The following is a 25963-nucleotide window of genomic DNA, read 5'->3' on the forward strand; positions in this document are numbered from 1 at the left end:
TGAGAGAGTCCGTGTTCCTGGAGCCTTTCTCCTAGTCATTCCTTCCTTAATTAGTAGCCTGATAATCCAGCTATGGGGTTGCTGCTGCCTCTGCCTGGATAGTAAGAGGCTCAAAGAGCTGGCAACTCCCCACTCTATTTCCACTCAGCACAGGGCTCTGGGTAAGGCTCAGTCAGTCAGAGCTGCTAGCATAATCAGGTGGGCTTTCTGCCCACTCAAAGACCTCTGGCTCTACCACTCTGTCCGGTAACACAAGTGGGCGCCCACTTCCGGGGCGCTTGGAGGAAACTCTCACTCACTGTCTGCGACCAGGATATCCGGCCAGCAGTCTCACGCTCTGAGTGAAACCCCCAACCGCAGGGAAAAGTTGTAGCGTTGGAATTGAGTCTCACTCCGTCCCCGTGCGCGGCTTTTGCAAGGCGCTGGGGCGGCTCGAGATTCCGCTTTGGCCCACACAAAGTCCCCTGACTCTGCCCCTCTGTGCGATAACACGGGCGCGCACTGCCGAGGCACTCGGAGGAATTGCTCACTCCTTATCTGCGTGCGCAAACCAGGATATGAGGCCGGCCGCGGTTCCCTCTGAGTGAAACACCCTCCAGCACGGAAAATCTCCACTGTTGGAATTAGTTCTCACTCCCTCCCGTGCGTGGCTTTCCCAGGAAGAAATTCTCGCCCACTAACTGCGCACCGACCAGGAGACCGGGTAAAATGGCCGCTCTGCTTTTCTCTCTTTGTTTGGGTTTGGCGCAAGTGTTAGCTTGTATTGCCCGGGTTGCCACAGGATCAGATTTTCCTCGGCTTGGATCTCTGTGCCACAGCCTGGTTCGGCCGTTTGTGCTGCGGCGGCCTGGATCTATTCACCCCCTTTGCCCGCCTCAGTTTCTATATTCACAGTTACCAGAGAAAGCCGCCCTGTTTAGGTTAGTGAGGAAGGAGGAGCATTTCTTACTCCCTATTTCCTTCGGGGTTTGGTTATATATTTAGCCAATTTTTTACTCAATCATACCTTTGGGTGTATTGCGAAGCATCTGGAAGCTCCAAGTATAGGTTTTTCTGTTTCTGGTTGAAGATCTTGTTGAGTTTTGGGGGAGATTTATCGGTATCGCTTCCTACCCCACCATTACTCTCGGTAACAAGAATTTTAAAAGTAGCCATCTGAGGTAGGTGATTTATGTGCATGTCTTTTAAGTACACATTTTTTTTATGTCTTTATCATTTGAACAGAATCAAGAAATAATGTCTTATTTGCCATATTTTTCGCACCGTAAGGCACATGTTTTCCCCCCAAAAGTGAAGGAGAAAACGCCCATGCATCTTATGGAGTGAAAAAATGCTATTTTATTAAATATTTTAACACACCCTTTGGTTCAGAATATTTTTTTCTTATTTTTCTCCTTAAAACCTTAGGTATGTCTTATGGCCAGGTTTGTCTTATAGAGTGAAAATATGGTAATTTTAAGTTTGAAGAATGAGGTTCTATCAAGTTTATTATCTGTATTAATATCCAATGTCACATTCTGGATTTATTGAAAGTCATTTTGGTTTAATTTTTCTGTGTATTTCATCACCAATTTGAAAGAGTTAAAAATTATATACAATTTAGACCATCTCTGGATAGCTTGGCTGGTTAGAGCATTGAGTCAATACAGAAGTTGCCAGTTCAATCGGCAGTCAGAGTACATGCAAAAAACAGGTATTTTTCTCTCTCTCCCTTCCTCTCTCTCTAAAATCAGTTAATAAAAGTTAATATATATATATCATTTTGTTTGCAAACACAGATTTTCACGAGTTTAAGATTTTTTTTTTTTTTTTTAGTGAGAGAGACAGAGAGAGGGACGGATATGGACAGACAGGGAGAGAGATGAGAAGCATCAGTTCTTTGTTGTGGCACCTTAGTTGTTCATTAATTGCTTTCTCATATATGTGCTGATGGTGGTGAGGAGGCTCCAGCTAAGCAAGTGACCCCTTGCTCAAGCCAGTGACCTTGGGGTCTCGAACATGGGTCCTCTGTTTCCCAGGTCAATGATCTATCCCCATGCACCACCACCTGATCAGGCTAGATATTTCTTAAATTTTAATAACATCTTTAAGAAGAAAATAATTTGGTTCTTTATTGTTCAGACAGTGATTATTGTGTATTGAGATTCTCAAAACTGGAATATTTTACTAGGAAAGACACTGGTTTAGATCTCTTCTTTGACCAAATGATATTTTTAGCTGCATAAATTATATGTAATTTTTTTGCATTCTTATATATTCTACATATATAGAACTCCTAAGTCATTATACATAAAGTTATGCATTGGTTAGAAAGAATTAATGCATTCTCAGGATATAATATGTAAGCATTTGAAATGACAAGACTCTCCATATTACTGATCTATAATTTTTACCTCTATTTTAAATCTATCTCTAGATTTATATTGGTGGATAAATCTATGAATAAACAGTTAGTTATCCAATTTATAAAAAATTTCAAAACAGATTGTTTCAATAAAATAAAAATACATTATTAATGATTTTTCTTTCAAGTGTTATTATGTTCATGTGTTGTACCATGCCAGAATTAAATGTCTAGATTCACGTCACATTTTTGTACTTTTTCACATTTACTGTTATTTTTCCATTGTTGTCTTTGAAAACATATTGTTTTTTTTTAATTCTAGAACTTCACCTATTAGTCTGTATGCCTTCTTCCAAACATATGTCTTTTCCTTTCACTATTCCTTACTGTTAACTTCATATATATTCAAATTTCTTTTATTTTTACTCTGAAACACATCTTTTTTTTTCTGGGTAATATCATTCATAAGTGTTCAACTTTGAGTTACATTGGAGACAATGAATAATGCATTATTAATTAACTTAATTAAGAAAATGAAAAAAAATATATTGAAGCTACAGAATTTTCCACATCTAAATTAGTTTTCTTTGACTATTTTTTTTCTGGTTATTTTCTATTATTTTTAATTTTGTTTTTTCTATTTTATGTTATACAGTGGGAAGAGATTGGTGAAGTTGATGAAAATTATGCCCCTATCCACACATACCAAGTATGCAAAGTTATGGAACAGAATCAGAACAACTGGCTTCTGACCAGTTGGATCTCCAACGAAGGTGCTTCCAGAATTTTCATAGAACTTAAGTTTACTCTGAGGGACTGCAACAGCCTTCCAGGAGGACTCGGGACCTGTAAAGAAACTTTTAACATGTATTACTTTGAGTCAGATGATGCAAATGGGAGAAATAACAAGGAAAACCAATACATCAAAATTGATACCATTGCCGCCGATGAAAGCTTTACAGAACTTGATCTTGGTGACCGCGTCATGAAATTAAATACAGAGGTTAGAGATGTAGGACCTCTGAGCAAAATGGGATTTTATCTTGCCTTTCAAGATCTGGGTGCTTGCATTGCTCTGGTTTCCGTGCGTGTGTATTATAAGAAATGTCCTTCTGTGGTCCGACACTTGGCTGTCTTCCCTGACACCATCACGGGAGCTGATTCTTCACAGTTGCTCGAAGTGTCAGGCTCCTGTGTCAACCATTCTGTGACAGATGAACCACCCAAAATGCATTGCAGTGCCGAAGGGGAGTGGCTGGTGCCCATCGGGAAATGCATGTGCAAGGCAGGATATGAAGAGAAAAATGGCACCTGTCAAGGTAAGTATTTGCCTGCGTGTTGGCAGGTGCTGTCTGCTTCAATTGGATCATGTATATGTATTTCTTCCAATGATTATGAGCAGGTGACCTTTTATTTTGCTAATTTATGGAGGTGATTTCTTTTCAAGTTAGTTTCTCTCCTCTCAGAATTTTAAAAGTTTTGGAAATAGTAACAGATTTAATGTTATATTTTATATTTTATTGCCTATATATAGTTAATACTCAGTGTAGTGTTTCATATTCATTTTGCTTTCAGAATTTTCATTTTTGAAAAACTCAAACCAATGGATTATTTCTTTATATGTAACATTCCTTGCACAGTTATTATCTGCTACTCTACTGCTATTTCCTCTCCATGAAGAGAAAATAGTACTTTTACTTGCTTTATAAAATTCAAATGCAAATCTTAGATGAGACTTGCTAGGGCTTGCTTTTATCTGCTTTTCAAATTTATTTCAGAAATCAGTTTAGCAATATGAACTTCATAAAAATACTTGCAAGCTGATGAGACTTCGTTGACTGTGATGTTTGCATATAATTGCTATTACAATTAAAAATGACCCAAAATTTACAGGCCATGTTTAAATGCATAATAAGTAGTGTCCAAGAAAATAACTGCTTGGAAATACAGCCAAAACAACAAGGTCATTTCAAAGCAATTTGCACATGGAGATTTTTTTTCTGTTTAATTTTTTTTAATTGAAACTGAATTATGCATGCTTTTTTTCTCATTAGAAAGTGTCCTCATTGTGCCTACAGTGTGGTGAGTTGCCCTTTTAAGCTTGGATTTTTGTCAATGGCTTTTGGAACTGGATAGCACTTGATGTCAAAGTACAGAACAATTTGTATGGAAGAAAATAACTTTTTTTTTCCTTAGAAAAATCATTAATCTTCATGAATATGAACTTGTTTTCACCATGATGTGCACAAAAGAAATAAGTAATGAGAATTAATGTGTATTAGTATGAAAGCACAAAATGCTGAGAAGTCACCCTGATGTAACCTGGTAGCTTCAGGTGCATTTGTTTAAGTTCAATATATAATAAGAATCAAACTTGTTCAACTTTGTTCAAGCCTGAATGTAGATTGACTATAGATCAACAAAAACAAAACTGGGAAAATTATCTGTAAATCATAATGACTTAGCTTAATTATTTCTCTCTAGACACATATTACACCACTTAAGTTTCCTTTTGCAGCATCACCTCTTACGTATTTTGTCTCCTGTAATTAAGTGTTTGGTTGTTTTTCATGTACAGGGGGTCCTCGGGTTATGACACAGTTCTGTTCCTAGAACAGTGACATAACCTGAATTTTTGTATAAGTTGAAAAATTACACCCTAGCCTAAGTCACTTACCTATCCTAACACCATTGTAAAATCATAATCTAGAACATAAAAACACAATTGAACCACAGAAAAAGGAAAAGGACATAAGTATGCTGTACTGTACACTGGACTCTGTATTCTTTTGCCGTGGATAGCCAAACTGTTCACCCACATAGTCAAAGTGTAAGCCAAAACACTCGTGTCTCAATTTTTTTAAGTTTTTTGGGAGTGAGCACCGTAAACACAAAACGTTGTATATCTAGACTGTTATAACCCGAGGACCCCTTGTAATCTACAACTCTAAACATACACACACATGCACGTGCACACATGTAAACAGTTTTATTACATCAAAATTATGTTTCAGAAATGCTTTTAATATTTTCAGAGAAATGAATTATATTTTATTCAAGATTGCATTTTAACAAAAGTTCTAAGTAACCTTAACTTTTTTCTGAGCAGGCTTCTTGGTGTAAGGTGAGGATACATGTAATTGTAGGAAATTAAATATAATTTATTGAATACATTTTATTCTTTTCCTTAAAATATTTATAATATAAATCTTATATCTAAAACTTGTTTAGTAGTATTACAAAGCAGTATGCTCAATTCGATTAGTTGTTTGTATCATTTTAGAGAATATATGGTCATTAGTTCAGAGCACAATAACCTTTGTCTTTCTTCAGATTGACAGAGAGTATAAAAAATATCTGTTTTTTTAGAGGATAATTTTTTATTGTTGCTGGAATTAAAATATTCTGTTTATGATAAAAATATCTTGGGGAAGTAGCGTTCTGACAGACTTTGTCTTAGTTTAGTGATTTAATAATATACTTCTTTTGCCCTGACCTGTGGTGGCACAGTGGATAGAGCCTCAACCTGGAACACAGGTCACCAGTTCAAAACCCTGGGCTTGCCTGATCAAAGCATATACGAGAAGCAGTAACTACAAGTTGATGCCTCCCACTCCCCCTTTCTCTCTCTTTGCTCTCTCTAAAATCAATAAAATAAAATCTTTAAAAAATTAATACTTTTCTCATACTCTTCTATTAATAATTGAGAAGAGACATGATTGGGATACAGTGGGGTGAGCAGTGGAGACTACGCTGTAGAAAACTGCATTGAACTGGACTCTGTCTTGATACATTTATTACTCCAGCCTGGTAGTAGGAACAGAGCTGTGGGGTCACAAAGGCTGTGAACTACACAGCCCCAGAGAGCGTTGTACATAATGTGATGTAGTCTGTGTGAATAGTGTTTCTTGGTGTTCTTCAGTGCACAAAGAGTATGTGGCCACTCCATGAGGAATTCCAAATGTTTATTCTATAAATAGCTTATCTCACTGAATGAATAAAGGAGTGTCGACGGTGTTCTTTTGGAGAATTAAGGCATCATAGATATTCTCTAGGCATGTATATCTATACATAATATGTATATACAAGAAAGTATATGTACATGTGTGTCTTATAAAATTCTACCATAACTCCAACCCAGTGATTTTCAACCTTTTTCATCTCATGGGATACATAAATTAATTACTAAAATTCACAACAAAACTATATTCTGTGTGATCTGACAATAAAAATATGTATAATTTAGATTCACTCACAGCAATCAGCTACTGTTGTTTTAGCTGTTGTTGTTTTTCAATTTGAAAGTCTAAGGGAAAAGAGGTCAGTGCCCCTGAATAAATAGTGTTGCATATTTTAAAGTCTTGTAGCACACCAGCATGCTGTGACACTGGTTGAACATTGATACTCTAAGCTGTTCTGTGATCTTAGCCTGCTCTCCCCACAATTTTAAGTGAACATCACAATGTTTTGAAACTATCTTTGATCTAGAAATCTAGAAATCATTCTTAGTATCTAGAAATCGTACTTAGTATCTCCTTTCTCCCGAGTGCATGATTCTAATCTATCACAAAATATTTATAGAAATTACCACCCAGTTACCTCTTAAAATCACTTATATCTCTCTATTTTCTTTTCCTCCAATTTGTATAAGCATATTTTGTAAGAACTTTATTTTTAAATTTAATAAATGACTATATTTAGGTTTGGTTTTTGAGCCATGTGAATGTATCACGTCTACAGAAATGCAGACCTAGTTTTTTCATATACCTCTCCTCAGGTCCAACCTGCACCCAACACCTACACTTTAAATACATGAGTGGTTTGACCTTGGTCAGGTAGCCCAGTTGGTTAGAGTATCACCCTTATTTGCAAAGGATGTGGACTCAATACCTGGTCAGGGATATTTCAAGAAACAACCAACAAATGCACAACTAATGGAAACAACAAAACTATGTTTCTCTCTGTGTCTTTCTTTGTCTCTCTCCCTTTTTCTCTCTCTAAAATCAACCAACCAATCAATCAACAACATTAAAAAATAAATAAAAACTTCAATGGTTTTCTTTACAGTGCCTGAAGATCCCACATGGTTTTGCCCTTATTTTTTCTCCAGACACATGTGAAACTATGCTTTCTCCTCTCCCCAGTGCATTAGCCACATTGACTTCCTTTCAGTTTCTCAAAACCAATTAGTTCACTTTCATTAATTCTTCTCTGATTCTCCCTTACTTTAAAAGTTCTCCTACAGCCTTTGTACCCTGTAAACTCATACAACTCATACTAATCCTTCAGATCTGGGCTCCAAAACCAAGGCTATCCCTGACCCTCAAGACTAAGTCAGGCCTGTTATTTACTCATAGAACTGTTCTTTCATAGAACCATTTAGAGTTATAATTTTGCACTTATTTGTTATTATTGGATTCATGATTCTCCCCACCCCTACTACACAGCATAATCCTTGATGGCAGGAGTAGCATTTATTAAGGAATGACAAAGAAATCAAAAGGCATAACAAGTTCAAAAGGGAAGAAGTAAAATGTGCAAAGACATAAAAGAATACTATATGTTTAAATTATTGATTTAACTTTATGTTTATCAGCAGAAAATATCCTGGGTCACAAAATTGATAAACAAGGCTTTTAAATTCATCTTTTCTTAGAATTGAGATTTTCAGGCCAAATTTTTTGAATCATATGTGATTGGTATATGATATATTTATTATTATAAAGGCCATCTTAGTGATTTTTGTAGAGATTAAAACATCATATACTGAAATGCTTATATATACATTTAATTACTCAGTTTCTGTTTTTATAATGTACGATTGACATCAAACAATTGCCTGCATTGTCTATCAAAATATTCAAGTTAGAATTTAGCTGACAATCTAAACTTTAAAACTGCAGAAATCTTCCCTTTTTTATGTCCTTTTTTTTCTTGTTGTTACTAAGTTTTCAAAGTCCTCAATAAGGCAAAAAGTTATGCAGGCATAAGAGAAACAGATTTCGGTTTGTTAGCTAAGATTTTGCCTTAGATTACTTGATTCCATAACATTGCTCATTTCTTTTTAAATTTTTCCATGAAATTATGAAAAATTATTTTTATTTATAAAATTATGAACTAGATATTTAGATGGTAAAGGGGCATGCATTAGTGGTAGAGCTGATGTAATACCTAGAACACTTCAATATATTTTTTTCTTTTTTCCCCACTAAGTCATGTTTCTCTGTTATCACTAGTGCAAATATTTGACTTTATTTTTTCATCTACGGTAGTAGGAAAATAAGTGTATTTGGAAAAATGATTAAAAATTACCTCAAATAAGAAGGCTTTGGGCATATTTCATCAATCTTATTTTGCTATTGTTCTCTACCCCTGATTAAATGTTCAGTATTTTAGAATGAAGATAATGTGCTTTGCTCACAGTGATGCTAGAAAAGTCAGATATCTTCATAGTTTTACTTATTTGATAATAAAGATATGTTGGCATTTCATGAAGATAATAACCATTTTAAGAAGCTGATGTTTGAGTAAATCCATTCCAATGATGTTCGTATGTTAATACTTACCAAGTTTTTACTAGGAGTTGACCTGGTAGTTGCTGTCGGATCACATTTATATAACATAATATATACACAGGGTGTGGTGGAGTTAATTAAAGGTTTTCAGATACTAAACCTTCAGGATGGAGACTACCAGGCAGCTCATTAACACATGGCTTAATCCCAAAAGACCACTAAGAAGTGATTCAGGAGTTCCAGCCCATGTAGCAATTCCGTGATATATCATGCCCACTCATTTAATGTCCTTTAAGAGAAATTAACTACATTTTCCCTAATAATCTGGCTTTGACTGGTTAACAAAGTACTCTGGTTTCTATTGTATTAACTTAAAATATAGAGAGCATTTATTTTTCTAAGGCTTACTTTTATGCCTGAATTTTCTATAATAAACTGCTCTAAGTATACAAATTTATTTCTTTGAAATGTTCTTTATTTTCAGAAACTAATAATGTATTAAATCCATTTATACAAGTATGCTTTCCTACTTGTTATTTATTATTATTTCTGATGAAATCCATGCTATGTTTCTTTTTCCCTTAAGAATCATATGAAACTTTTTTAGTACAAAATTGTTAGCAAAAACCCATTTCAGAAGTTTCTGCTTTTTACTGAAGTGAATGTGTTTGACAGAAGCAATTGAGTTCACATGAATCAAATGTTGCCTGCCGCGTTCTCTTGTGATTATGTTGCTGACTTAGATGCAAGGCAAGACCACTAATCTTCATCAGTTGCTAGTGGAATAAAGTAGTAATTTGAAATTACCCCTAGATAATTATAGTTTCACTTATATCAAATGGAGAAAGAGATTTAGATTGTGGGTCACTTCCAAAACCAGTCAGAGTGAAAATGGTATATAATGCATGCTGAAATACAGAAAAAAGAGGAAGGGGGTTACACACTGAGAGCTGTGAAGGAAAAGCACTTATTAATTGTCCAACTGAGAGATGATTGCACAGCAAGAGAAATGTAGTGAAAATACTGAGGTCAAGAGAAAGCCTTGATTCAAAAACAGTACAAATACCGCGGGGAGTAACATGTCGATCATTCATACTTCTGGTGCATATTTATGTTTGAAACAAAATTTGCTAGAAATACAGTGTATTACATGTTCCTGTAATTATGCATTGGAGAGCCTAGTTATTTTTAATTAGGCACATTACCAAAAAAAAAACATCAAAGAGGTTGAACTTTTGGTTCTATTTGGTATGCCCTTTTATGCAATAAAAAGATTAATTTTAATTTCATAATTTTAACAAAAGATGGCAATTATGCAGTACAGAGTATAAGTAGTGTATGTGTGTGTGTGTCCTGAAGTTGTGAACCACCATCAGGATAAATAAGTAGTTAAGTCATTTCATCCATTTGCAGGTATTACTCATGAGAATAAAACATTTGTTTGTTTGTTTGTTTGTTTTGAACTCCTCCTTTGAATATTTTTGGATCAGTTTTAGAGTACACTCTAAATTTGTTTTTGTTTCTGCTTTCTTTATTTCTAAGTCAAATTTAATAAACACAACACTTGATACTTTGGGCCATACACTTTCTTTTGTTGTGGGAGGAGGTAGTACTGTTTACTGTAGGACATTTAGCAGCTTCCCTGACCTCTAATTCCCATTTAGAGGAATGTCCCACTCCCCATTTTGATAGTTGGAACTGCCTCTATATATTGCCACCAAGTGTCCCCTGAGGAAGCACTAATCAAAACATACTCCCCCTTCCAATGTGAGCAGATGTACTGATAAAACAAAATATGTGTATAGACAGCTTAGTTTTGCAAAGTGAATATTTTTCTTAAAATTCTGCAGAACAAAGGAGGTTTACATTTTGAAATATGATAACTTTAACCTGGATTCAGTCGAAAAGATGCTGACTTGTCAGTGGCAGCATGCTCAATTGGTTTAAGCACATAGATTCTGAGCTAGAATTCTTAGACTCAAATACTACCTTTGCCATTTATGAGATCCATATCTCTGTGCAAGTTACTGAATTTCTCTATTCCTTGCTTTCCTCACCTCTACCTTATAGCAGTTCTATAAGACATATAAAACTTACTTAGAAAAGTGACAACACACTGTACTTATTCAATGAGCATTAGCTATTTCTTAAGCTCTTGTTAAAAATAGAATGTATTTACAGGAATATGTATCTATTATTGTAAAGTATAAGAGAGCTTCTGGTTAGAAAACTCTAGCTTCTTATAGAAGGTAGAATATTCTTGAGCAGTATCATTTATTAAAGAATACTCTTACATTTTTACTAGTTGGGTGATCTAAACAATGTAAATATACTAGAAACTTGTCTATAAAGACATTTTGCTCTGTTGTTTGATATTATCACTCATTCTTTAAGTTATTAGTATATTGGGCATCCATGCAATTTTTGTATCCTAAGAAAGTAGACACACAGGCTTATCAACATGCATGTAGACTCCCAGCTACAGTTACAATGTTTGAGAGTTGCTAATGGCAATGTGAGGGTGCAGTTTTAGATAGGGCGGTAAGAAAATGTTTCTCTGAAAAGATGATGTTTAACATAGACTTGGAAAAAAAGCCATGTAAAGAGTTGGGTAAAGCTTAACAAACAGAGGGGGCTTTCTGAGCAAAGATCTACTATAGTGTATTAATCAATTTTGGGTATATCTCTTTTATTTCTAAAATCATATTATATTTAAAAAATATTTGAGTTTAAAAATCTGAGTAATGAGTCTGACCTGTGGTGGTGCAGTGGATAAAGCGTCGACCTGGAACGCTGAGGTCGCCGGTTCGAAACCCTGGGCTTGCCTGGTCAAGGCACATATGGGAGTTGATGCTTCCTGCTCCTTCCCCTTCTCTCTCTTTCTCTCTTTCTCTCTCTCTCTCTCTCTCTCTCTCTCTCTCCTCTCAAAAATAAATAAATAAAAATAATAAAATAAAATTTATTAAAAATCTGAGTAATGAAAGAGCTGCTAACTCCTGAAATTACCTGCTAAAAGGGACTGTTCATATACATATTATATTATCTTAAAAATAGAAAAATTTTAATAATATCTGGGGTATAAAACATGAAACAATGCCATATTGGTGGTTACTACTTGCAAATTATTGCATTCTTGAAAATTAAAGCCTTTTCTTTTTTAAGAACCTGATGTTTTATTGGTCCAACAATGATCATCAGTAAGTTGTGAATTTTCTTCTATATATGCATAGTGCAAAAAAAGAAAAAAAAAGGAAACTCAGCCATGAGGGAAAGGGAATCACGGAACCAAACACTCTGTAATCCCTCCTGGAAAAACTGTTAGTCTTGATTTGCACTGCTACTTTCTCACTCATGAAAGAAGAGAGTCAAAATCTTGAGTTCTTCCCCACCGCCTATATATATATTATATGTACATATATATAAAGAGAGTGACAGTAAACGTAACAGATAATACCTCATATTCACATAAATAGTAATAATTGCTTTGTAAATTTTACTTTGGGTAGGTCTCTAGGATGTTTTATTTTATGATGGAACATTCCATGTTCTTACTGTGCAAATTATTCTAATATTAATGAACTTGAGTTTCATGATGGTTATGTGGATGGAGAATTCATGATTATATTTATGTTCAAGTGGCTCATAACTGTACCAAACACCTCTTGAAAGTAAACATTTATTAAAATGATATGCAATGGGTAAGTTCTTTTTATAATAGTATAGTCAATTAATATAGAAAGATAATTATCTGAAAAATGTTTGATGATAAAGATCTTATAAAGGTCTTATATTAATTGATATATTCAGAATTTATTTACAATCTATGATATTTAAATGTACTAGGAAACCAAGCATAGTTCAAAACATATTTTGAATTTTCCCTAATTATTCAGAGCAGCAAAAGGACTTTCTCAAAGTCTCGTAGTGTAAATCCGTATAGCTCTAATGGAAAAGCCATGTGTACCAAAAAGTTGAAGGTTGAGAATTCAGTGAATGTGATTTAGCAAACATCTCAGTGTCAGGTTTCCATTTCTAAAGAGTAAAAAGCTCAAAGATGACTGCAAATCATACGAAATGAAGTATAACATACTTGCATAAAATCATGAAGTATATTTAAAATTAATCTGTGAAATCACGCGGAGATTTTTGTGTGCTACAATTTAAGAACATTTGACTTTAAAATGATTCAGCCCTCAGTTCAAATCTCACTGTTCCATTTAGTAAATGTGTGACTGTTGCCAAGTACAGTACCCAGTTTAAGCCCAACTTTCCTCCTATGTGAAATGTTAAATGGTACATTATACACCTGCAAGGTCTGTCTATACAAGCACAGTAAGTATGTCTACTTCGGGAGTGTCACAAAGACCACAAGCAGCAGCATGACCTGGTGAAATTTTAGAAATGCAGAAACTCAGGCCTCATCCCCCCGAAACTGTATCTAAATCTACATTTCAGCAACTGCCCTTGAGTATACATTTAAGTCTGAGAAGCAGTCATATAAGGAATTCTTGAAGTAAATGCTTATTCTTCTTTATATTATAGATTAGAAACCTGAGTTCCAGATAAATTGGGACTATATAACTATATAAGGATCAGGGACAGAAATATATTTATCTTAATCCCTTTGAATATTTGTCAAAACATTGTCCTATCCATGTTTCAGAACTATTTTGTGTTAATTACAATATATATTTATAACTCCTTCCAGATGTTTCTTAAATATAGATAGTTTTTAAAATAAATTGTAATTATATATCTTTTGTCAATATTGCACCTAATGATATATATTTTTTAATTTTACTATTTTCATCTTGATTTAGGAATCTTATATTTACTGTAATTCTTTGTACTATTATCATGAATAGACAATATTGGCAAATTAGTGGGGAAATCAAAGCACAGCAAAGTAGCAAAACAAACAAACAAACAAATGACACCTATGTTCTAATCACTCTTATTTAATAATGCCTACTTATTTGCAGGATGCTTGTCTTTTTATATTTTTTATTGACTTGTGGTAGTTCCTCATGCAATTTAATGTTTCTTCCTAGTGGTGATGTATTTTGGGGGCTTTCATTTGATTCTGCTGCTCTCAACATTTATAGTGCAACACAGTAGTTTTAAACCATATTATTGGTGGGTGCCTCTGCAGGTAATTTTTATGCATCGTGTGGCACTAGCCAGATCCTCAGTATGTTTTTTAAAATTTCTCAGGTGATTGTAATGTAAGGTTTGGTGGCTGTTGGTAGCTAGTGTGCAGTTACAGCCCCAAAGCTCACTCAGGGAAGGCCGCAGAATTTGATTCTTGAACAGTGTGGTTTCTTACCCTCCTTAAGAGGTCAAACAAACACACAACCCTCCTTGTGCCTTCTTGAGGGTATAAGTCAGCATTTCAAAGTTTCATAAAGCCATGTTTCTATGACAGTTAATATATTAAATGGTTTGTGTTCTACTTGTATAGATTTGCTTAGTATAGCTTCTGTATGGGTTAGTCTTGAAAAATCTACTTACTCCCTTTTGAGGGCTGCAGAAAGTTCTTTCTAATTAGCTCAGCTTAACTTGTAGGTATCAATCTAATTCATTTATTTATATGTCCACTTTATACTCCTTACAGGATAAAAGGTATGTTATTTACCTAACTTAACTGGGTTTGATTGTCTTCCATATTTTACTTAGAACCTAACTGTATAATTTATTACCTTTATGGTTAACTTATAGATTAGTGCAGAAGGACATGCCAATTATTATAAAGCTGGGAAGAATGAAGCCAGTACTCCTGACAGAGTATTTTCTAGAAAGCATATCATTCATTAGCTGTAACCATGATTGAAAACTGAAACCATGACTTCATAACTGGTTTTTATTACATGAAAATGCTTTTGTATCCTTTATTTTTCCTGGTCACGGACGTGGGTCACATCTTGTCTTCTAGCATTCGATTCTCTTTGGTGTTTAAATGCTTTACCTTACCTGCATTTTAGGCTGACCAATAGGGATCCAAATGCAAGAATTAAAATGATTTGTTGATATGCTTTTATCTTTTGTGAGTTTGAAGATTTCCAGCTCGTCTGAATGCTGTTAAGGTATAGTTTAAAAAAAAAGAAAAGAAAAAGAAAAAGGGAAAGGAATGAAAGAGGAGCCACAGTTTGGGGGAAGTAACAATTAGAGCAAATGATAATTTGACTGATGGAGAACTCCATTTCTTTGATGGAATTGTTAGCAGGAATCAGAGTTGGAGAATGAATGCTGCAAAGTTCCTGCTGTGTGATTGTGAAGGAGAATAATGATATACTACTCCATATGCATAAGGGCTTTGCATCTGACGAATTCAAAGCACTTCGAAAGGAGTCCAATAGGACTTTTTTTAAATAAAGAATGAGACTATCAAAATTTTATTTTTTTCATTTTATGGATTGGAAAGTAATTTGATGTGATTTCCCTAAGATTTCCTATAACCCCCTCAAGTATCCCTTTCACACACAAACTTGAGTTTTGCACCTCGGAATCAGAAAGCAACATAATTCCTTGCTCCTGTGAATGGTTTCCTAAAATTCACCTAGTCCCAGTATTTTCCAAGGCTAAAAGCTTCTTTTTTTTAGAACCAGACTGACCTGTATTATTTATTTATTTAAAATTCTCTTTAGAAGGTTCTGTGTGTGTCATCTGTTTTTGCTCTCTTGGTTCAAGCATGATTTAATATGTCAACACTGGTTTGCTTAACTGGGTTTGATTGTCTTCCATACTTGACTCAGACCAGGCAGTTGCCTTTCAAGCATGTTGCTGCCCAGATAAATGAAATGTCACAACAGTGAGGACTCCTTGTTTTGTGACAACCGTCGCTTTTTTTTTTTTTTGATACATACAGACAGTGTTTAGAGAGAGGGGGCGGTGAGGGAATTTAAATAGCAATAATAGAACAGATTTAAGTCAGGAGGGGGGCCCTTTTCAGGCCCACACAAACTTGCAGCAACAGATAATGCACTTAAACGTGGAGGAACTTCACAGTTAATTCAGGTGAAAATGAAGTAAAATACAAAATAGGATCATTTTTTTTTCTACTATGAAAAAGAGGAAAACATCTGTTAGCAGTTTCCTCAAAATAATACTCAGGGATAGCACTTTATTTTTATAGTTTGATTTCTTCCATGTTTTATTGCCAGGACCTGAGATGTTATTGCCTTTAGTACATAATGTTAGAAACTAATCCGTATGGAAAAAAAATTTTTCCACTGTCTCCCACAATAAAAGTAGTGTTTGCGATTTTGAAACCTGGATTGTATTTTAAAGATTGAAGGCTCATGAATCTTAGTACTTGGCACAAAGAAAAAAATCTCAATACATGCTATTTAGCTTTAAAAGTTGAAAGCAAGAGTTTTGTTTGTTTGTTTGTATGAACATTTGTTGGTGTTGTGACCACTATCCCAGGGTGGTGACCCCCCCCCCCCTAGGTTTTCAGAACACTGGGAAGTGGGAGCGTTCTCGGTCTAGTTCAGTTTTTTCTAGGTCAGCTAACCATGGCAAGGCCTTTAAAAACTAAGGAGGTTTCTGAATGTGAGTTTGTATGAGCCTAAGTGTGAAAAATTTTTATCTTGATTTAAGAGAGAAATAAACTGGACCAACCAGGCATGTTGCAAGTAATTAAATGTAGATTACAGGAATGGAAAGTACATTAATAACAAACCATGGCCAGAGACTAAAGTAAGAAGAAATTAGTCATTAAAGAAAACAGAGTCAGGCAAAAATCTGAGTTTTGGAAAAATCTGATGAAGTTGAAAATTTCAACTGAGGGCACTGTGTATAATCAAGGAAAATATGGCTGGAGTGTTTCCATGATCAGATCTTAGGAGAACTTATTTTCATCTGAAATTAGAAGAGAATACAATTAAAGCTGAGGGGAGAAGGACCTTGTTTCTAGGAAATAAAAAAGCTGTCCAGGCACTGGCTGGCTAGCTAAGTGGTTAGAATAGAACATCACCCCAAAACACCAAGGTTGTGAATTGAATCTGGGTCAGGACACATATGGGAAGAGACAAATCAATGGACAACTAAGTGGAACAACAAAATGAATGCATCCCTTTCTCTCACTCCCTTTCTTTCCCTGTCTGTCTAAAATCTAAAATAAATAAGTAGATAAAAGTTGGCTAAAGGGAATAGTTTGACTTTCAAGGGTATCTAAAAAGAAGCAATATACTAGGAATAATAGGGATAATAAGGCCTAAGATTCTGAGCACCAGAATGGTCAGTATAGCTTAAATGGGATGATAAAGCAAGAAACATGGTTGGCACATAAGTAAAGGACTGTTTCTTTTCTTTTTATTTTTTATTGATTTTTTTTTAGAGAAAGGAAGGGAAAGAGCAGGAAAGAGAGATAGGAACATCTGCTCCTGTATGTGCCCTGACCGGGAATCAAACTGGCAACCTCTACACATCAGGTCAATGCTCTAACCAACTGAGCTATCAAGACCTTTTATGTATCTATACTGTTAAATGTTTTATTCACATTCTCTCTTTTAAGCTTGATGACAGCCTATGAGCTATATTTTCTTGGACAACTTAAACTCAGAGAGATTAATTTTATTATGGTCATTCAAACTAAAACTAGAATGTTGCAAACTGGCATTTCAGAAAGTTGTGTTTATTTAAAAAAATCTGTCTTTCCACTATATTATGTGTTTTCCATTAAAATGCAGTTAAGCTTCACTTTATTTTGGCACCTTGATTCAAATCACTTGTGTGTTTTATATAATATATATATATATGAGTAGCACTTACTGTATATCAGACAGCCATCCCCAAAATGACCTGGGAGCCGTCAGAGTAAGGGAGGTTCTATCCCTATATTCTGACCTCCAGCTGAGGAAGTGGAAGGATAATTGAAGGTGGCTAGAAAGGAAGAATAATGTAAGAGCAGAGGCATGTAACATATAAAGCAAAGCAAGGGTGACAGGTTAAGCAATGTGTGAGCGTGAAGAATGTGTTAGGATTCTGAAGCTCTTAGCCTGGAGCGTAGCTCCTATAATAGCTATATAAAGCAAGAACCGAACTAGAAGTTACAACAAGTTATGTATGTAAATGTCCAAATGGGGTGAGCAGACCCTTTTAAATTAAACCTCATATTTATGTGTGCTTTGGGGGGGAGACGGTCTCATTTGTTTAAGAACTCTTAACCCATTTCTGACTTTTTCTTGTTGCCTTCTTGTGCATGTTACTATGCCTTTCTTGTCTGTGGCCCCAAATAAGATATGAACATTATTTTTAATCCAATGATTTATCCCTTGGAGTACTACAGTGTCATTTTATGCAAGCTTTGTCTTGTTGCTTTTATTTCAGTTGGAGATGATGTGATATGGAAGCAAAAGAAAAAAAAATCCAAAACAAAACTGGGTGATGTGAGTCAGGAGATTTCATAAGGACTCTGGCTTGGGAACACCCTCTGTGCCTCATGGGCGTGTCTGACCTTGAGATGATCATCTCTACAATAAAGAAACTAAATGGTTCTTCACCTCCCCACCAATTCTGACATTGCACACTAACCAGGGATAAGGTTTCTGACTGGAAGAGACACCCATTGGGAATTATTTTCATGGGAAAGTGAAAAGTAATGGAATACAAAAGCAAAAACAATATAAAAGTGAAAATGTGATCAAACAATCAACCTGATAATAAAAGCAGAAGTCCTTATATTCAAATGGTCAAAATAGTTCATTTATATCCATTATTAGATCCAGATACATGCCAGGTACATAGAAAACAGTTTAATTCTGAAAGTAACTCTGCCACATATATACGGCTATTTTTATTTTGTAACTGAGGCTGATGCAGATTAACTACGATTTCTAAATAACTTGAGTTAATAGTTAGCTTTAAATACAGTTGTTGGTTTTTTTTTTTTGGCTTCAATGTATATTAACTTTGGAAAAAAAACAATATACTGACTACTCTAGGAAGACACCAGGTTTTAGTTTTTAATTTGAAAAACAGAGAAAGCTTAATTAGTAATGTGGAAGAGAACTGTATAGCCAAATGACATTGTATAGCATGGGAAACAATACAGTACTTACGTAAAGAGAAATAATAATTATTGCTTGTTTTTAAAAATCAAATTCAAACACCAAATTTGGTAATAATCAAAAGGTATAAAACTAATTATATTTAGATATAAGGTGTCAGTAATGCTAAAAAAATGACTACTGAAATCAAGATTGAATGATAATCTCCTGACCTCTGCTTGCACAGTGGATAAAGCATTGATCTGGGCCTAACAAGGTGGTGGCGCAGTAGATAGAGTGTCGGACTGGGATGGATGCAGAGTACACAGGTTCAAGACTCCGAGGTCGCCAGCTTGAGTGCGGGCTCATCTGGATTGAGCAAAAAGCTCACCAGCTTGGAAGCAAGGTTACTGGCTTGAGCAAAGGGTTGGTTACTCATTCTGCTGAAGGCCCACAGTCAAGGCACATATGAGAAAGCAATCAATGAACAACTAAGGTGTCACAACGAAAAACTGATGATTGATGCTTCTCATCTCTCTCCGTTCCTGTCTGTGTGCCCCTATCTATTCCTCTCTCTGACTCTCTCTCTGTCCCTGTAAAAAAAATAAAATAAAAAAAAATTTTGACCTGGAACACTGAGAGGTTGGCAGTTCGAAACCCTGGGCTTGCCTGATCAAGGCATATTTTGGAGTTGATGCTTTCTACTCCTCCACAACTTCTCTCTCTCTCCTCTCTAAAATGAATAAGTAAAATCTTAAAAAAAAAAAGATTGAATTATTATCATACTTGAATATATGACTTGCTTTTATTAAAAAAAAAGTTATTAAATTGGGTATAATATCTGACCATTTTGGAAGTATACAAAATTGTAGCATCATATTCTCTGAATTAATATATTGCAATCAAGCACTATTAATACAAATATTCAGCTAGCTTCTTCATTATTTATATCATGAAAGTAATCTAAAAATAAAGGTAAATAGGACTGCAAATTCAGATTCTTTAAGAATACTTTCCTTCTCCCTCCTCTCTACTTTTCCCTTTCTCACTTTTTATCTTCCTTCTTTTCTCTTTTCTGTTTTTTTATTTTAGTTTATTTTTTTGTGGGAAACTATCTTCATTATTCCAAAGATGATAACTTTCAGGGTTTTTTTTTTTAGTGTATTTCAAGTGAAAAGAAAAATGAAACCAACTAGAGGTCACAGCTTTAGAATTATAAATATTGCATTTTGTTTAATAAGGCCAAAGAAGGTGGAAATACATATACCTGCATATCATAGAAAAACATGTTTGCTTTCTCTATTTTGTCCAATCAGTTTCTAATTTGTAACATAGTTTTTTGTTGGTGCTTTTTTAATGGTTATTAGTGCTTATAGATTTCTAACCAAGATTACAACAGATATTTTATGTTTCTATATGCAGGTCAGATATACAGCTACCTATAACTATGTCATCCAATAATTATTACATATCCCTCTTCTTTCTAAGACAGTCTATCTTGATTTGGTCCTGGAGACAAAAAGATTTGTCTTTTTATTTGTATTATCATTTCAGCTTCTCTGCTATGAAAGTGAAGATATCCTGTTTAAACTCCAGACAGTAGTGACTACTTTAGCTCTTATGGTTAATTAAAGCACACATCACATATTTTTTCTCACTGAAGTGGTATATAACCTTGAAAACACTGAGGTCCAACTCTCAGACATGATTTAAAACCAAGTTACAATTCTTTTCTCCAATTCTTAATTATTCTTTCCTAAAGTCACTTTGTTCTTGTATTAATTTGATTGCTTCTACTTACATCCTTTCTTATTTCCTTTTTTTATAAGTTTATAAAATCACTCTATTACAAATATTCTCTATTATAAATTCATTCTCTTTATTTAAATAACTCTACTTTTCGAGAGAACTTTAAGTTAATTCCTTAAAACTATTTGAACAGTTGCTATTTCTTATACCTCTTTCTTCCAAAAGAGGACTCTTGGGTCTGTTAACTCACAAGCAGAGAACAGAGTGAAAATTATTGTAATATATTATATAAAGGTGTAGCCTGACCCACAAATATCTGTGTAATGTGTGTAGGAATTTTTTAAAGAAATCCATGCTATTTGTTCTATCATTAGAGATACTGATGACAAGGATATTTATGATGATATTAAAATACTAATGATAACATTCACAACTCTTCTATAGCAAGTTCTATATGTCAGCACACTCTTCTAAGCATATGCATATTTATAATTTGACGCACACAAGCACCCTGTAAAACTTATATGATTTTTAGGTTTTATAGAAAAACAGACAGAGTTTGCTTAACAAGTGTAAGTGACAGTAAGTAGTGGGATTGGGTGAAAGCCTACGCTATTTATTTTAGTCTCTGTTCCTAGCTACTGTATAACACTGGTAATGAAGGGACTGTGTTTCATGAGCATTGCTTTCACCCTCTCACTAAATTTTTTCTTTATTTTCCTATCAAGGTATAACAGTTAAATAAATAAATAAAAAACAAAAGGAGCCCTGGCCAGATAGGCTGGTTCTTTAGAGCATTGTCTTGAAGCACAGAGGTTGCTGATTCAATCCTGGGTCAGCTTGATATTCTTGTCTCTCTCTCTCCTTTCCTCTCGCACTAAATCAATAAATTTTTTTAAAAAAGTAAAAAAATAATGAAAGTTATACATGTAATTGGAGGGGAGGATAAATCTTTCCTTCTAGGTCCTTTGGCTGGCTTTTGTAACTGAATTGATATAAGACAGATAAAAAGACAAAAACAACCAGAAATTTAATAATATGTATACCACTTGTATACATGGGAGAGACCCAGGGAAACTGAGCAACTTCCTGAAATGTCCAAAACCATCACCTTAACTGTCATCTTCAGTTAAAGACAACAGTAGATGCTGGGAGTGGGAGAGTCAGTTATAGGAGGTTACCGGGAAAAGCATAGTAAACAAGAGTAAGGTGGTTTGCGCAGATTTAATTCACTGAGTCTCCACAGATAAGAGTTCCTAGAGATTTTAAAGTCATCCTTTGCTTATGGTACAGAGAGGGAGACAGCCTTACAAATGGAGCCTTCCCTTATAAATGTCAATGTTTCTTACAAAATGGTAACTTCCACCTAATTTTCAGTGTTTCTTTGTGTGTGTGTGTGTGTGTGTGTGTATGTGTGGTTTTTAAATAACTGGCTTAAAATAATCAATATACCAAGAGGCATATTTTGATAGATTTTGTTGCCCTCCCTTTATAATAGTTATATGCATGATAAAATATTTAAATAGACTTCAAAGTAATATTGTCATAAGACATTTTTGATTAAAAATCTTAGGAATATTTAGGCCCTTGATACTTTTATAAAGAGAATAATTCAAATACAAAGGCTTTCCCTCAGGAATGATATTTACATGTATACAAACTGTCTAAAAAGAAACACAAATTGTTATGAACTAAAATAGCAATATTTTCATTCAAAAATATATTAATATTACAGGTCTTAACAACCTCTTTTTACTAGATAGCAGTTTTTGCTTACACCCTTATCCTCTTGTTTCCTCTGTTACTTTTAAATACACAGTAAAGAAAAGGTTCTTGTGCATGCAGGTATGTTTTGTCACATTTGAACCCATTTTGAAGGGGAGCAGGTAAGCTGTGTCATGCCAACCAAAATCTAAAAAGGTATTTCCATCACTAAACCTTTAAAAGTGATTTTTTTGAAGTAGAAATTAGAAATTTTATTTTTTTATTTTAAAATACAACTAAATAACTGCCTTAAAAGTATAATTAAAAAAATAAAGATTGGCAATTCTAGCTGAAGATAATGTCAACAAAACTTACCAAGAAGATCATTAGGAAACAGTTTATTTAAACCATGTTTGCCAGCCAGGAAGATACAGCCTCTGGCAGAATCAGAGTCAGCTTTACCAAAATAAGGGCAAAACAGCCTTTTCTAAAGAAAGTTCCCACTCAAGTTCTCACTTATATTGTGCAAATGAAGTTTTCAAGTTATGTAGTTCTGATTGGTCCAAATTGTGCAGTCTGATAAGTCAGAATACATGCAAATTAGGATACAATTTATGCATTTCTCATTGGTTAGGGCAAGTCTCAGTCATTGTTTGAAAGACAAAATCAGGGTTTCCCTGTAGCGGTTGATTCTGACTGCTTAACCAAGTGGGTAAAAGTGTGGGGAATTTAGAGTTCAACTTGACTTTCCCTTGTCAGCAAATGGCTGATGAACTCTTATTATTTATAAATAATAATGGCCTTTACTTAACCATGGAAGTCTATCTCAGCAATTAGTGTGGTTCATATCAAATAAATCTCTCTTCTTGGTATCTACAAGTTTCTATCTCTTCCTAAGCATCATTATCATTGCCCAGTCAATAGTAATTTAGACACAGAAGAGAAAACATTATATTTTGAATAAGTTGACAGGATTTCATGTTTCAAGAAAATATTTCTATTACATATTTTAGTTATACCCTGTTTACTTAACTTATTTTATTAGTTTAAGACAAAGAGAAAAATTATGTTACAATATTAGAAGGATAGGTTGTAAACTATAGAGATTTATTGAGCCTACGTAGCTGAGTTTTTTGCCAAATTAATATGTATTATTAATTTATAATTTGTAGTATATATTTAAATATATTTCATATATTTTTAATCTATATATTTACATATATATTACATATGTATATTACATATATATTTTATATATACTTAACTCACCTTTTTTTAAGAAATAAACACCATTAAAATGTGATTTCATTGTTTCATTATTTCGCATGATAAATAATGACAAATATATTTTTCTTTTTTAACAGAATCAAATTTTATGTGTTGTAAAGGTGATAACCACAAGCCATAGGGAAAAGTACTGGACCACATTTAAATTAGTCTTATTGTTCTATAATGTCTTACTGTAGTACAAGGTTAATTAGTACCATAGGCAATATACATTATTCATAACTGCAATCAGGCGTTTATTCTGCTGGGTCTTTATCAACTACAAATTGTTGTTGTTCTCATAACAAAACCTTGATAAACTATTGTCATATTTAATTTACTGAATTATATTGGTAATACATGTATTAGTTCATGTACTTCAAATATTCTGAATATGTCATTTCTATCTAGAAAAATAGTCAGATTAAAAATTAATGCCTTATTCTGTAGTAAGTCATAAACTTTGAAGACATTCAACCTAAATTATTTTTGTTTATTGTAGGGATTTTTTTTTACTTTTAATTCATATACCAGTTTTAATAATATACCATGTTTAGTGGCAATATCTTCTCATGGAGTAATTGATTTTTAGATGAATTTTTAATATATCAATAAAGTAATTAATTTTTCTCTCTCTTAGTAGAATATGAAATCCATGAGACCAGGGACTTTGTATATCAGTAGCATATAGAACATAAGTGTCCTGTACCTTCAACATATTTTTAAATAGATTTAATGAATATGTTTATACATTTGAAGATAAGAATATTCTATCTATTAACTAACAGTTTAGTAGGACTTGTATTGTGTAATCAGAAACAAGGAAAGAACATCTTATCTCAGTTCTACTTCCTATATTTCCACTTTCCATACATAAAAGAGACAAAGATAGAAAAGAGAAAGGAAGAGTGGAGGTAATGACAAAGCAATATAAAAATGATTACCGGCTATGTAATTCAAAATTGTAGAATTAAAACAGTCATCTAGCATGAATCCTTATTATCATTTTTATTTGTTCTACACCATGCAGACTGAATTTTCAGTAAACATAGGTAAATTAATAAATTTTTTCTTATCTCTTTTTTTTTCAGGAGTCAGATCATTAAGATACCCACAAATACCACAACTGCAAAGTCAGTTGCAAGATATGTTAGAATGCAATTTTAACTTTTCCTGCGTCCTCAGGGACTACACAATTTATTTTCATAAATATTCTTGTAACCTTTACTTATCCAGAAACCAGTTGTCAGAAAATTTCAGCTGCAGCAAGGCACTTCAATTTGCTTTTGAATAATTTGTACATAAACAAATTCTCTTTATTTCCCATAGGGTATGATTAGGAAAATCTTTTAGATTGTTTTGTTTCCTTTTTATCCCCATTGCCAGTCACTTCTGATATTCAAACAATAATTCTGTCTTAGTCCTTGAGTGGAAGAGAAAAATAAGGGAAAATATTTCATGAGTAACGAATATCCAATTTTTCTTTCTAATGCATAATTTTCCATCTACATAATTTTATTTAAGTCTAAAATTTAAAATGGGAAGTTAAATATACCTATTCCCCAAACTTAGCCTAAGAATAGAATTATGACATCCAGAAAATTAGTCATAAATTGTGTCATGGAAATTCCTACACACATATATATATATATATATATATATATATATATATGTCCCCGCATTAACAATGTTGTAGTTAAGTGATTATTTTCTTTATTTATTTTTAAATATTTTAGAGAGAGAGAGAGAGAGAAAGAGAATAGAAAGAGGGGGGAGAAGTGAGAAGCATCAACTGATAGTAGTTGCTTCCCTTGTATGCCTTGACCAGGCAAGCCCAGGGTTTCAAACCAGCAACTTCAGAATTCCAGGTTGATGCTTTACCCACTGTACCACAACAGGTCAGGCTTGATTATTCATTCTATTAAAAGACATTGAAATTTTCCTTTCACAGGTGAAAAGGAGTAGGGATCCCTCAGGAGCCTCTTTTATAAGGCATTAGTCCCATTCATGTAGCTTCACCTTCATGACTCAAAGCACCTGACAAAGGCCCTACTTACTAACACTTTTACCTTTGGAGGTTAGGATTTCAACATGTGAAAAGGGAGGGAGGTTCAGGCAAACGTTTAGACCATAGCCATATGATATATTCTAAGTCTTAGTGTTGGCAGAATATGCATTTTCCTTGGTTCTACTCTTGCCCTGTTTCAAAATATCCCTTTATTCAGATTCAGTTTACTTAAATATTAATTATTCAGAGTACAGTCCAAAGAATGAACCCAGGTAACTTGTAAATGATGCATGACCAAGTGAAATTGAAATGAAAATAATATTGATTGGATGAATAGAAATTTCAAACCTTTTAAATATAGACTAGTTTTAAAAAAATTGATTTATCA

At 33.9% G+C, this 25963-nt stretch overlaps 1 protein-coding gene across 5 annotated transcripts in view; it reads left to right on the top strand.

The window, feature by feature from the left end:
• Positions 1-25963, top strand: part of EPHA5 (EPH receptor A5) — a 375839-nt gene that overhangs the window by 82269 nt on the left and 267607 nt on the right. For all 5 annotated transcript variants that reach the window (XM_066279318.1, XM_066279316.1, XM_066279315.1 and 2 more), the window contains exon 3: positions 3000-3663. In XM_066279318.1, coding sequence (XP_066135415.1) covers positions 3000-3663 — 664 coding nt within the window. The remainder of the gene's footprint in view (positions 1-2999; positions 3664-25963) is intronic.

The sequence above is a fragment of the Saccopteryx bilineata genome, chromosome 5 (assembly GCF_036850765.1).
Source record: "Saccopteryx bilineata isolate mSacBil1 chromosome 5, mSacBil1_pri_phased_curated, whole genome shotgun sequence".
Classification (NCBI taxonomy): domain Eukaryota; kingdom Metazoa; phylum Chordata; class Mammalia; order Chiroptera; family Emballonuridae; genus Saccopteryx; species Saccopteryx bilineata.